The sequence below is a fragment of the Gorilla gorilla genome, chromosome X (assembly GCF_029281585.2).
Source record: "Gorilla gorilla gorilla isolate KB3781 chromosome X, NHGRI_mGorGor1-v2.1_pri, whole genome shotgun sequence".
Taxonomy (NCBI): domain Eukaryota; kingdom Metazoa; phylum Chordata; class Mammalia; order Primates; family Hominidae; genus Gorilla; species Gorilla gorilla.
This window is the reverse complement of record NC_073247.2, coordinates 162,168,033-162,182,486: the sequence shown is the minus strand read 5'-3', so window position 1 is coordinate 162,182,486 and position 14,454 is coordinate 162,168,033. Positions and strand designations below refer to the sequence as shown.

Below are 14,454 nucleotides of genomic sequence, written 5' to 3'. Positions count from 1 at the left end.
TGAATCCATTCGTCTGCCCAGGGGAAGAAACCAGAAGATAAAGAGTTAATGAAGGAGCCTTGGTTGAGAGGGAGGAAGCAATGGAAGGAGCAACATCTTGTGGAGGAGCAGGAGAGAATGGACCTCAGGTTGGGAGAGAGGGCCAGGCTACAGGCCAGAGAGGCAGAAGGATTCCAGCAGAGTGTGGGCTCCAGGAGCCAAGGGGAAACAGGTTTCTGGGAGGAGAGAGTCCAGTACTGCTGAAGTGGCAAGTCCGCTGAGGACCGGGAAGCTTCATTTGGCTTCATGACCAGGAGGAATTTGGAACTGTGACTAGAGTACTTAGGGGGAAGGAGGCAAGACTGGAGCCAGATTGCTCTGGGTTGAGGGGTGAGTGGGAGGTGAAGCAGGGCACTGTCACTCCTTTGAAGGGTGGCAGAGAGCTGGAATTGGTGCTGGATGGGCTGTGGGGTGACAGGGTCATGTGGAAAGCCCCTGGGGGGCACCTGGAAAAGGAGAAGCTGACAGTACAGTGAGAGGACAGCTAAGGGAAAGCAGACTGGCAGAACACGCACTGCCAGGAGGAATGAGGATAGGGTCAGGACTGCTAGGGGCAGTGAGGCCAGCCTGGGGTCAGGTGGCAGGATGTATCCAGGAAGCTGGTCTGCACTGCAGCCCACACTGGCTCAGCCTTGAGGTTCCCTGTGTGGTTGGGGTAGGAAGTTGAACCCTCTGGGAATGGAAGATGGAACCAGCTCTGTGAGCCAAGCTCAGCTTTTATCTGTGGGTCTCTGAGGGCTGGCAGAGCTGAGTGGGGACAACTGTGATCCGTGAGGCTCTCAGGTTGAGGTGGCCCCTCCAGGAGGGCTTCATTTTCCCAGCGGGTAGGTTCTAAGCAGCAGTGGCTGGGCAGGTGGATCCAACACAGAGCCAGAGAAGGGTGAATGGGCCTCCTGGCACCCCACCCCTGCTGCCCCTGAGCTCAGTGACGGAGGGGGACAGCACAGCTGAGCCCAAGTGCTTTGGTGTGGCCCTGAGGGAAAGCTGCAGCCTGCCTGGTGCCTGGCATGGATGGGACACTTGAGGCAGAGGGACAATAGTGGGAGCTGCAGTGAGGCTGGCTCCTGGAGAGGTTTCCTGAGGAGTGCTGCCTGAGACGGGCAGGGAGAACAGAGACAAAGTTGGTGACAGGGAATGAAAGCTGACTGAAGGACTTTACCCAGACCTATGAGGATATCTCTCTCAGCAGAAAGCAGGAGGGGACTGTGTGAGGAATGGCCAAGAGCTGGAGTGTTGGGAAAATGACTCTTTCTCAGACCCCTTTGTCCCACCTCTGGCCCCTGGACTGGGGAGGTCTGCTTCCACCCCCATTGGTCGATCGTTGTCCCTTGTCACAGCCATTGAGAATTTTGGCAGGGAGCATGTTCTTAGAGCATTTTTAGGCTCTGCGGGACATAACAGCTCTGCCTCAGAGCACATGCCTTTCTCAGCTCCTGAAAGCCACTGATCAAATTGGAACATTTTGTACCTTAGGGATGAGGATATCAACTCTCCCAGCCACTTAGAGGGATAAATGTGATGATGCATTCAATTGTGACTACATCTGATCCCAACTGTTGCTTCAGCTGCTCTCCTATAGCACATGGCGGGAGGCGTGCATCCCAATAGCTACCTCCCTACTTTTGGGGAGATGTGGTTCCATCCATGAAACCTGGGTACCCGCCTACCAGGTCCTGGCCTATCAGGTGGCAGGGTCTGGTCAAAGAAGGGCATGTGTGGTCTTCAGCAAGGGAGACAGGACGGTGGTGCAGAGAGTCTAGACCCTCAGGGCAAGTCTCCCCCACGCCTGCTCCCGGGGCAGTTGTCTTTGTGACCTCCCATCCCCCTCTGTTTCATCCTCTATAAAATGAGGGGCTGAGCCCCAAATAACAGGCTTCTTTGCCATGATGCAAAACTGCTGAATCTTTCTTTCTGACACACAAGGCATCGAGCAGCCTCTGAAAGAACCAAAGCCACTAGCAGGCTTCCTGACTTGGGTTTGTAGGTACTGAATACTCCCTTGAAAAATAAAAACATAGAGGCACTTTTCTCCTGGCTGTTTATTACAGAACGAAGAAAAAACACACTGGCTCGAAACAGACGCCAGATTTCAAATGTAGAGGCGAGATACGAGGTGGCAATTAAAATGTGATTACAGAAAGTCTGGACACTGAGAAAAGTTTACAGGACAGTGGGTGTGGGTTTTCTATAACAGACACTTAAATATACATGACGATAATTGCAGATAGAAACCATCAAAGACAAACCCCAAATCAACTATTAATGTTTACAGATGTTCCCCCCCAAACCACAGAGCCTTACATCAAAACAAATACTGAAAGGCTTTAAACCAGGAACAGCTCGCCTTCACCCCACGAGGGTGCACACAAGCTGGGCTTTTTCTCTGGTCTGAATGGTAAAGGGAGGAGGATACTCTAGCTCCTCCAGGTGGATTGCTGAGACAGGGCTCGGCTCACACACTGTCTCTGCGCCTCTCCCAGATCTGGAGAACTCTCCCAGCCTCCTGGTAAAGTGTCTCTGTGGGGCACTTAACGATAAAACGGCTTCTGCTGTAAATGCTCATTAGGAAAGAGCTAGCGGAGACTGAAAGGTTCGCAAAAGAGATTAAGAATCACACAAGGCAATAGGATTTTTAGTGAACATAGAAATAAATGGCCAAGTGGTTTTCTATTTGGCATTTGTCAACTTGCACAACAACTCTTGGTCATATCCACATTGCTCATTGCATTAAAACCATAAGCGACTCAGCCACCTAGCTTAACAAGGTATCACTGGAGCAAACAACACGGTCTGCATGTTTGTAACATTGTATAATAAACACAAAACAATGCATAGTAAACACAACTCTACTGAAACAAAAGCCGTCGCTTTATTTACAAAGTCACAAAATGAAGTATAAATACTTCTGTCATTAATGTTTAGGAAAACCATTTACAAAATTTTCAAATATGTACACGTAGCTTGAAAAATCACCAGCTTTCCATTTTGTCACAGGTAGAGAGAGGGATAAGCATGGGCTGACAACACCACTCAAATCGTAACGGGAGACAACTGCGGGTATGGATTGACACCACTTCCTAGAGTGATGTCACCATGGGGGTTTCTATGGGCATCCTGCTCAGATTTAAAGTGCCCCAGCATCCTGGGTGACTTGCCCAGAATTCTGGGCTGTGGCATTTTGAGCAGCAGCATGCTGTTCCAAAATGTCGTCGATCAGCCTCAAGTTGCACACCCAGGCTTCATCTGGGCTCACACAGGAGCCTTTCAAGAGAGCTTCAATGAAATCTACCTCATTGCAGTCAGGTGACGAAATCAGATCATTTAGTGGGGGTTGAGGCTGGCGCAAAAAGTCGGCAGGTGGCAGCTCAGGGGGAGTATCCGTTCTGTCGAATGGACCTGGGAACTGGCTGGCAGCAACGGCAGAAGCAGCAGCAGCGGTGGCAGCAGCAGCCACATAGCTTGGTGGCTCGATGCCCCGTATGGGGCTCAGGGGACTAAAGCTGGCCATACCCTGCTGGAGGAACTTGGTGGTGTTTGCTACAGGCACCGGGCCCCGTACCGGGCTCTGCCTGAGGCTCTGGCTGCCCAGCAGGCTGAAGCTGGGGTTGTTGGCCAGGGCAGCACTCACCTTCTGGCCAGGCCTGCCTTCAGAGGCCATCTGATTGGGAGGCGCAAGTGCCCGCTGTGATGGGAACACTGGGGCCACCAGGGGCACTCTCACAGGCGCCTTGGCAAAGATGGAGTTGCTATCAAAATGCTGCTGAATGCTATTATCCACTTGACTGAAGGGTGTTTTCCCAGAAACTGCTGTGGTCACAGCTACTGCCGCTGTGACCCATGCAGCATTGTTGAACGCAGTGGGCATTCTTGGCACACCAGGCCGTCTGAGCTGGTGGGGACTCAAGGACTGGGTGCCCAGGGAGCTGGGACAGAACCCAGGCAGGGGCACTTCTGGTGGGGTGGCCTTGGGACTCTGCATATGCTGGCAGACAGAGCCAAGACTGCCCAGGGGAGTCTGGCCTGAGTGTGAGAGGATGGGACACTGGGGGCTGGAGGTGAAAATTCCTTGCCGCTTCCCCAGAGTTGGTGAGATCACTCCCATGCCCTCGCAGCTCTGGTGCCTGGTGAGTGGGATCATTCCTGGACTCAGATTGTTCTGAAGGAGCCCAGTTCTGGGTGGCATCAAGTGCTTGCTAGATGGGGGGCTTGCCTTGATCCGGCTACACTTGGAGGTGACTTGTTCTTGGACGGCTACATACAGAAAGAGAGAAGTGGGATGAGTTCCAAAGGCATCCTCGATTTGGGCTGTGGCCACCGGAGGGGAGCTCCTGGCCCAACACGGACTTCTCGCCTCCCGCCCTTGGCTCTCTACTGAGCTCCCCCCTGCTCCCCAATTCCTCGCCATTCCCCTCATTTCTCTGCCCTCAGCCTGGACTGCAGTTCTTCTGGGAAGCTGCCCCAACTCCCTAGGTCTGTGCTCACCAAGAGCAGATCACACTGGACTGAAATGCCAGCTGATTTGTCTCTTCAAGAAAATTGGAAGCTCCTGGAGGTCAGGGTCCATGTCTGCTTTTACACTCAGTGCTCTGTATGCAGGGCCTGGCACTGCCCACCCTTTGACAGGTGGTGCATATTTTGTAGAAGGAAGGAAGGGGCCAGGTGGGGTGGGCTGGGCTGGTGGCGGGAGCTAGCTCCGCCTCTCACATTCTCTACCCGATGGATGTGACCTGGGACAGCAAGTGAGTGTGGTGAGTGAGTGCGGACGGTGCTTTGTTCCCCTCTGTTCTCATAGCCTAGATGGCCTCTGAGCCCAGATCTGGGGCTCAGACAACATTTGTTCAACTGAACGGTAATGGGTTTCCTTTCTGAAGGCTGAAATCTGGGAGCTGACATTCTGGACTCCCTGAGTTCTGAAGAGCCTGGGGATGGAGAGACACGGAGCAGAAGATGGAAGGTAGAGTCCCAGGTGCCTAAGATGGGGAATACATCTCCCCTCATTGTCATGAGAGTCCACTCTAGCTGATATCTACTGTGGCCAATATCTACCGGTACTTTTTTGGGGTGGACACTGAGTCATGCAGCAGTCTTATGGTTTACCCAAGGTCAGGTAGGGGAGACAGTGCAGTCAGAGCACAAGCCCAGTGTGTCTGACCCACCCAAGAGTCCATGCTCGTATCTACAAAAATGATTTTTTCTCTTGTAATGGTGCCTAGGTTCTTTTATTATCATGGCATGTGTATGTTTTTCAACTAGGTTACAATATGGCCTTATAAGGTTAACCTCCTGGAGGCCACCAGCCTTCCTGAAACTTGTCTGTGCTGTCCCTGCAACTGGAGTGTGCCTGATGTGGCACTCCAGCCTGGACAAGTGGGACACAGACTCCGCTGTTATCAGGCCCAAAGATGTCTTCCATAAGACCAGAAGAGCAATGGTGTAGAGGTGTCATGGGCTACAATAACGATGCTGACCTCCTGTCTGAGGGCAAGCAGCCTCTTCTGACCCTCAGACAAATGCTGAGTGTTCCCAAGACTACCCTCGGCCTGGTCCAATCTCATCCCACTGGTGCGTAAGGATTGCTGAACTCATGACTTCTTGGCTAGCCTGCAAGCTCCATGGAGTGGGAACTACATCAGGCTTTTTGCTAACTGCTGTATCCTAGGCCAATAAATGTTGATCACATTTATAGCTGCCATGGTAGGGTGGGGACCCCTGCTATCTATCTGTGGAGGCTCTGGGAGCCCCTGACACAAACTTTCCAAAGCAGACCCTCCCCAACCCCTTTTCCATTCCCTATACCTGACAGATGGCCCAGGAACCCATTAGAAATGGAAGGTCACTGCAGCAGTATGTGAATGTGCGTGTGGGAGAAGGGCAGGATCAGAGCCCTGGGGGTGTGGCAGCCCCCAGGTGATTCTAATCCAGATCCTATGGTTGTTACCCTGTCCCATTGAAATAGCTGCTTTAAGGGGCCTGACTCAGGGAAATCAGTCTCTTGAATTAAGTGGTGATTTTGGAGTCATTTAGACTAGGCCTTCAATTGGGATCCTGCTCTTAGAGTTGGATGAATTATTTAACTGATTTTCAGATCTCCTCTTTCTCAATGCTTTCAGAAGCACAGTAACTGCTTACTCTGAAATGAATTCTCACCCCACTTCCACATATGCACCCCTTGCCCACCCCTTTGGGAACACTGGCCTTAACTGCTTACCTTGAAATGGACTCATCTGTTGGGAGATATATGCATTCTGCCGTTCAGGGGTCATTGCCATAAGACCTGATCTCTGTTCCTCTTGCTAAACAGAAGATGAAAAAGACAAATTAGATTACAGCTACCAATAAATAATTAGCCTTAGGATCGCTGCGTGGGGACCTAGGACTTGGCTTTGGTGCAGCAGAAAGCATGAATAAACACACCAGCATACACTCACATGCATGCCCCACCCTCTCGAGCAAAATTCCACAGGTATAAATAAAGTAAGATTCTGCACCTGGGTTAAAAACACAACTGCAACAGCATAGAATGGGGCAGGAGAGACAGAACTTAATAGCAAGAGCACACAGAAAAAAGTTTTAGGCATTTTGGATGTCCATCTGCTCAGGATGGGTCAGCAGTGAGATGCGGTCACCAAAAGAACAAATGTAACATTAGGCTGCATTAATAGAAGCAGAGTATGTAGAAGGAGGGAGGTGACAGTCCTATGCTAACTCTGCCTTGGCCAGACTATACCCACAGGAGTCTGGGCATGCCAGTCTCAGGGAGACCCAGACAGACTGGCTGCATTCAGAGGATGGTAAGTAATGAGAGTGGGGACTGGACTTCAAACTACCCAGACAAAGAATGGCTGAGCAAGCCAAGGATGCTGTGGCTGGGGCAGAGCAGACTGTGGGCTATGTAGTGGTGGATACCTAGCCTCTGCAGGGCTGTCATAGGGAAAGGACATTGGGAAGAGGACTGAGGCTTGTTCCTGGTGGTACTGGCATGAACGGCCAGATGATCACATGGTCAGGTGGACACAGTCTCCAACACTGGGAGTAGCCAAACACTTACTGCCAACCTCCCGCCCTTCTCCTGACTAGTTGCAGCATAGGCAATTGGGAGGAGCTTCCTGTCTCCATCTGAAAGCTGGCTGGGTGGGCAGGGGGAGGAGCGAGCCAAGTTTCAAGGCCGCAGTTTCAGCACTCAGTCTGGGATCGGCTCAAGGAGCAAAGGGGAAGAACATAGCCAGGAGGGAATAACATGAAGGCCCCCAGACCCAGAAAAGGCATGACTTGCTCTGAGACCCTCAGCCAGTTGGTGTCAGGTTGTGACTCAGATCCAGGTCTGACTCCCAGTCCAGTGCTTGAAGCCTCACCCCACACAGTGAGGGGAGCCCGGCCATCTCTGCTCAACTGCTGCCATCTCTCTCCCTTTCTCAACCACCAAGGCAGCTCTGTCTGGGAGCACAAGCTCCAAGTCCACTTTCTGGTCTGTGTCCCCCCCAGATGCCAGAGGACTTGACTCTACAACACGGGCTGCCCGTGCAGTGCCTGCTTTTCCAGCAAAGGGCTTCTGGGAACCCTTCTCTGCACTCAGTGGGGCTGGTGGGAGTGGGGCGGGGTAGCGACCCAGTGCTTGGGACTGTGCCCGGCTCTCAGGCCTGGCAGCAGTTCCTGGCCTTGGTTCCTGCCAAGGCAGAGAGGACAAACACATGGCACCGGGAAGACTACACCAGAAGCGATTCCACCAGACTGGGGTTTGCTTTTCTATCCCGCCCTTAGCCTGCTTCCTGTCCTGGTCCATGCCTCCCCCTCCACTGGAGCTGCCGTGTGGGCAGTGAGGGGCTGTTTCTCAGCTGCCCTATGGAGCTGCCCTCTCCCTGCCGAAGCATTGGCAAGGCAGCAAGGGGTGGGGGTGGGGATGGGGGGTGGGATCTGCCTTCTCAAGCTGTCATTATACTGAGCACGTCTCACCCATTATTTTATGTCATCTAGCAACACCCCATGTGGACACTGAGGAGCACGGGGGTCACATGACCACTGCCCAAGGCCACACCATCCGGATCTGCCTGAGATGGTCAGGGTTGGCAGCCATTTCTGAAGGCAGTCCTTTCGCTTTGGCTCTTCTTGTACCAGTCTCAGGACATCAGGGCAGAAGATCTACAGTCCCCAGCTTACTGATGTGACAGCAGAGGCTCAGAGAGGTTAAATGACTTGCCCAAGGTGACACGGCTAAGAAGTACAGTATCTCCTAACTGCAGACCAGGTGCTTCCGCTGCTTCTGGAGACAGATTCCTGCGTGGCTGGCTAGGTCTAAACGGTCCTTAACTCCATCCCCACCGGTTGCTGCATTAGTTTCATCAAATAACATAGTTGTACAGAGGTAGCGGTTCAGGGGCAGGGGCAGATGGAGGCTGGAGAGGGTGACTAAGGAAACAGCAGGGGAAGTGCGGTAAAGTCCAAAGGGAGGGACGGAAAGAGAAAGCCAAGCCCAGGGGCGTGCCAGACAAAAGGAAAGGCCACGCCGGGGCAGGGCAGGCTTCAGCGGGTGCTGGGGCGTCTTCATCCCGGGGAAGCACACATTCCAGAGGACCCCGGAGTCTAATGGAAAAGCTGGCCAGCCTATCACTATGGAAACTGCCAAGGCCACACAGCGCTGCTGACACCCAGCCTGGGTGCCGGTGGCCAGCTCTGCAGGATCTTCAAGTCTGGGGTGCCCACCAGCAAGCGACGGCCCTTCATGGGCTCTTCACCTTACGGCAGTGTCCAGAGGCACCGCCAGTCCTCTGCTCCTATGCTGGTCCTGCTGTCCCTGGCAAAAGGAGCCAGAGCATTCTCTCCAGGCCTCCCGAGGAGGCTGCTTCCTTTGTTTTGCAGATGGAGGCTCCCATCCTTTGTTCTGAATCAGTGTGCTCCAAAGATAAGCCCCAAGAAAACAGTTGTTGCCTTTTGACACTGACAATTAGAATCGTTGGAAAATGGAGAAAACAGGAAATGACAAATGGTTTCAGTGACCAGGAGGAAACGGTGCCTGAAAGTTGCTGCTTAGTGACTGGGACACTCGCTTTCTGCTCTCTTATGAAGGACAGCTTAGGCCGTGTGGCCTTTTATAAACAAAGCTATGAAGGGGTCGTCAAATTTTCTAGGGCTGCAACTGTGGCACTAGGTCCTGTTGTGCCAGGTGACACTGACAAGCAGCACTGAGTTCTATGCAAGCCCAGGTGTGCTTCTCTCATGGTGACCCCCAGAGAACTAAGGCCCAGCTCTTCCTCTGTCACACCCCTCCCAGCCCCCACTCTCAGACAAGGGACCACATTCACAGACAGTCTCAGCCAAGTTGGCAACCTTGGAAGTCCTGGGGATGCCTTTCTAGAAGCTTTAGGCTGATGCCAGGAAGCTGTAAAGCCCCCACCTGTCCCTGGGGGTTGTGTGCTGGGCAGGAGAGAGGGGAAAAAGCCCAAACTGCACCACTGCCTGCTGGCACAACTGAGCCCACGCCAGGCACTGCACCAGCTTCACTCACCAGCCACCACATGCTAATGTCTCCTGTTTACCCAGGTGCAATCACCTGAGTGCTGCTTTCTCACCACTGCATGGGAAGAATGATCTCATTACCAATTCAACCACTTAAGCAGGCAAAAGGACTCCAACGGGGGAAAGGCAGAGGACAAACGATTGGGGGACTGAGACAGATGCCCACAAAATGTTCTTGGATTTTAGCCGGATTCGGGCGGAAGTTCCTTGCCCCATGAGCCCTTGGAGGAGAGCATCCTGACTCAGACAAGAATTCAAATGACATGGCTTCTGGGGGATGGCAGTGAATGGATCCAAAGCCTTGTTTTATAAAGAATGTGGAGGAAGGGAGGAAGGAAGGGAGGGAAGGGGAGAGGGAGAGGGAGAGAGAAGAAAGAAGAGGAAGAGAAGGAAGAGGAGGAGGAGGAAGGGGAGGGGAGAGGAAGAAGGGGAGGGTAGAGGAGGAGGGAGAAGGGGAAGGGAGGACAGAAGAGGGGAGGGAGCGGGGAGATTATCTACCCCTCCATGCTACGGAACTCCTGTCTCCTTTCCCAGCAGACACTGCTCCGTGAGTGCCCCCACAGAGAGCCAGCCTGCCACACAGCAGAAGGTGCTCAGCTATCTGTCCCAAAGGTTGAGCACCAGTGTATTCCACAAGGAAAAAAACCTTCTTTTGTACTGTTTGGAAGCCAGAATTAGAAACAACTTGTTCACCCTTCTGACTTTTCCTTTGCAATGACAGGAAGACAGTATACTGCATGGGACCACCACACATTCAAGATCTGAGTTGTGGGGACCCCCACCCCCACATGGGTGGAGCCCCCTGAGACCCGTGGGCTCTGACTGGCCATGGCCCATAGATAGTGACAACATACACACTGCTATTTGAAGCCTAGTTGGAGGACGGATGGATGCTTTTAGGAAAAAATTCCCTCTAGTCGTCCTTCAGAAACTACAACGGCTTCCTAAAATGAATGGCAGGCAAGTTTTGATTGTTTCCTAAGTTCCTCCTAACTCTCAGAGCCTGTGACTCAGCTTCTCCAGAATGCCTGCAGGGAGGCAGGACCACTGGGAGTAATGAGCACGAATTGGGCCACTTCTCCCAGTGGACTGTTAACGCCAAGATCTAGGGTGGAACCCACTGAACACCTGCCCTTTTGCATTGCCCAGAATGCAGCCAGAGGGATACGGGCCACAGTAACTCTGGGGCCCCTGAACCTACCTTCCCAAGACCCTGACGGGAAGGTATTGCTTACATGACAGTCCAGTCAGTCCTTCTGTCACTCAGTTGACAAACATGGTCATGGGTCTACTATGGGCCAGGCTCTGTTCCGGGCATGGGGATAACACCGTGTGTCTCTACTCTTATGGACACAAGTAAATCAATCAAAGCAGATAATGTTCTAATGACCACCCAGTAGGGTGAAGGGATGGAGAGTGGGCAGGTGCTGGCAGAAACCTAAGGTCAAGTCATGGGACCCCAATGGGGAACTGGAACCTGCCACACCATTTTCTATGTTAGGGGTCTTTCCTTGCCCTTCTAGAGACCTCACCCATGGTAATGATGCTGCCCTCAGGTTTGAACTGGTCTGAAGCTGTCACTGGGGGCTTCACAAAATGAATGCCACTGAAAGCAAACGGCAGAGATCTGTATATGAAATTCTTTTCACCCTTTGTTTTCTGTCTTCCCACATGACCTATGACTGCTGCAAACTCTATTCTGACTCCTCCTCAGTCTTGGCCGGTCTGGGAAGAACTTGGTTTAGATGCTGGGAATGATCCCGGGCAAAGGAAACAAATATATTTCCAGCTTGCTTTTCTTCTTCCCCTGTGGTGCCTGCATCCTCTGTCTTGCACTGACTCACAGGCTGGACTGACAAAGTGGCTGTGTTGAGAGGGAGGATTTAGTGGATGCCAGGCCTGACCCTCAAAGGCCCTCAGGTGGGGCCAATTTCCAAGGTTCTTAGAGAAGATTTGGGGCCACAAATCTGCTCTGCCACTTCACTGCTGGGTGAAAGCTGTTGGCTTGAGAAGAGAGAGAATAGGTGAGGGACAAGAATTCTCAAGGCAAGCTAGCTGAGATCCTTTCATTTGTGGCTTCCAAAGACAGGGAAAGGCAAGGCAGACCAGGGTGGAAACAGCGACATCCCGAGGGGACGACGTCCATTTTGCTAATTCTGTTTCCCTGGCAGCTTTGTGCTGGACAAGATTTCTCTGGTTTCAGCTGAAGAGTGAACAGCTGAGGAGCTCTGTGACTCTGAGAGAGAGAGAAATCAATAGCCCTTGAAAGGAAAGCACTGCTTGTTCTTCCAGGCCAGGGCAGGCAGGATAAAGAGAACAAGGCTGTACATACCAAAGCCGAATTTCCATTAAAGGCCGGAATCCTGGGAGGCCCTTTCAGCTTAATGACCATCTTCTGATCACTATCACTTAGAAAATGTTCATGTCTCCAGTTTTCTCTGCAGATAGTGCAGACATCCTGTGCACATTAATATTTTATGCACCAGATGCAATTCTCTGCAAAGGTCCCCTCTGGCTGGTGTCCATCCGCTTGCTCTCATGACCACTGATGCGACTCTGGGGGCAAGTCAAGCCATTCCTTCTAGACTCTAGAATCTAGAGGATGATCCCAACTCACAGGCCTCTTGGACAAGCTTGGTTTGGATTCCTTCTGCCTGTACTACCCAGACTGCCAGTCCTCCAGTAGGGCAATCCAACTTCCTGCCTCTAGGGTGTGGGAGTCCTGGGCGGGGTTTGGAATCCACAGCAGATGGCTGGCAGGAGAGGCAGTTCCCAAGCATCCACTAGGTGCCAAGCAGGCAGGTATCAGGTGCAGGGCTTCGGAGGTGCAGAAGCACAGCCCCTGTCCCCCTCAGGTTCCCAGTCTGGCCTCAGGGACAGACAGGCAGGTAGGTATGGAAACGGGGTACTGGAAGGCATACAGCTGAGGGAGAGAGCAGCTACACCCTGGACAATCCCCCACTCATTTCCCTGGAGGTGGGGCTGAGGCACCTGGAGCACTCTGCTTGCTTGGGTTGTCCCTTTGCCAAAGAATGCCGGGCAGAAAGTAGAGAACAAGCAGGCCCAGGAAGCACTAGAAGTCCCTCATGGGTGGACAGAGCTTTACCTTCGGAGCTGTCACCTCCTGTGTTCCTCCCAACAACCCTGTGAGGCAGGCGGGCAGGCTGAGCAGGGGACTGTGCCCCACTGACAGATGAGGAAAGCGAGGCTCAGGGGGAAGTGACTTACCTGTGGTGTCGCAGCTAGGCAGTAGTGGAGCGGGCACCTGCCTCCAGGCCTTCGGATCCCAGCTGCCCCAGGGCGCTGCCTCTGAGGTGCTGTACGAGGAGGTGACTCGGGCCAGCTCATGAGCAAAGGAGCTGCCGGGCAGGAAGGACTCACTCCCCAGGGCCTGGCAGGACGGGGGCTGTCGCCCGAGGCTGACCTGGGGGGGCCTGGCTTCCCCAAGCTTGCAGGCTTTGTCTACATGAGTCTACAACAACCGATTGAACAATCCATCAGCTGCTTGGCCACAAAATGGTTCTGACTGATCTTGTCACTGCCCTGAGTGCCTAGCTGGGTCATCTGGGTGTTGTGGTTATACCCACCAACTGCTTTGGTGGAACGAAACCAAACAGCTTTGTGATCTTAGCTTGTCTTGGGTCATAGACTTCTTTGAGAACCAGTTATAAGCTATGGTTTCTCTCCACAGAAAAAGCACTTATGGTGTCTCCCCCTTTCCAGCCCACCAACATTTTACATCTAATTTGGGGGGGTTTTCTGGACCACTTAATACCCATCCGTGGATCTCATGTGAAGACTCCCCTGGCTTGAGAAATCGCTGTCTTGTTGAAAATGGGAACAAAGCTAAGTCAGATAGCTGGTTCATCAGCAATGACTTTGACCAAGCCTGATCCCACCCTACCCCACCCCACCCCAGTGACCACCCCCCACAACGGAGCACACAACTCTAAACTGGTTTGTAGGTATGTGTATGTGAACACGCTGAGGAATCTGCAAAACCAAATGGTGAGTGCAAAACCAAACAGTCACGAGTAAATCTCACAACAACCACGTCCTGAGCTGCAGCCCTTGTTGAACTATACCCCACTAGGGCCCCAAGATTTTAGGACTTGTGTGTGGGTGGGACCTCCCCTTTCTATCATGCTTTAGAAGACAGGGATTTCACCAGAATTGAACATATTGAACATATGACCCATTTTTTTCAGCCAAAGGCAATTAAAATAACTTCATACTTGATATCCATGTCAGCAAAAGCTGCAAAACGCAAACGGGTGGCTGCTAAGAGCCCTGGTACCCTGACGAGCACACCAAGTGCTTAGCAACAGTGGTGTCCAAAGGACCAGCTGGAAGCCTGCCTTGATGAGAAGTTGCTCTTCTTTCTACATGAAGGAGCACCTCTACTCTCCTGCTTTTAATACCTGAGCTGTGAGTGATCATCTATGTCCATTAGCAAACATCCCAGTGGAGAAGGAAACACTCATACCCGAAATCTAAGCTACATAGTTGGAATCACTTCAATTTTTTGCAATAAACACTTACTAAGCACCTATTGTGGGCAAGTCTTTGCAATGGATAATAGTTCAGTAGATATTTTGATGTAATATTTGAAATAACAATAAAAATTGCCACCACTGAATTTATTGAGCATTTGCTGTGCTTTAGGCACTAACCCAGGTTCTTTAAATATTTGGTCTTATTCGATCTGTATAAATAGCCATCTATGAGAAAGGGACTATTTTTGCCCTTATTTTCCAAATGAGGCCACTGAGGCCCAGAGAGGTTAACTAAGTTGCCCAAAATCATACAGCCCACTAGTAGCAGAGCAGGATGCAAACCCAGGCTTGCCTCGTTCCCAAGCCCACATGTCGTTTGCATTGGTGTGGAGGTGTGCATGTGTTTAGT

At 52.0% G+C, this 14,454-nt stretch overlaps 1 protein-coding gene across 11 annotated transcripts in view; it reads right to left on the bottom strand.

Moving 5' to 3' along the window:
- Window positions 1-2,060: 2,060 nt before the first annotated feature.
- The window catches only part of MAMLD1 (mastermind like domain containing 1), a 147,810-nt gene continuing 135,416 nt past the window's right edge, over window positions 2,061-14,454 (bottom strand). For 7 of the 11 annotated variants that reach the window (XM_055375529.1, XM_055375536.1, XM_055375530.1 and 4 more), the window contains 2 exons: window positions 6,248-6,332; window positions 2,061-4,290 (listed from right to left, as the gene is read on the bottom strand). In XM_055375529.1, the coding sequence (XP_055231504.1) occupies window positions 3,164-4,290; window positions 6,248-6,332 (1,212 nt within the window). In that variant the 3' untranslated portion in view covers window positions 2,061-3,163. Of the gene's footprint in view, window positions 4,291-6,247; window positions 6,333-12,777; window positions 13,022-14,454 lie in introns of those variants that run through there. The other 4 variants (XM_063703171.1, XM_055375538.2, XM_055375537.2 and 1 more) reach the window with 1 other exon arrangement.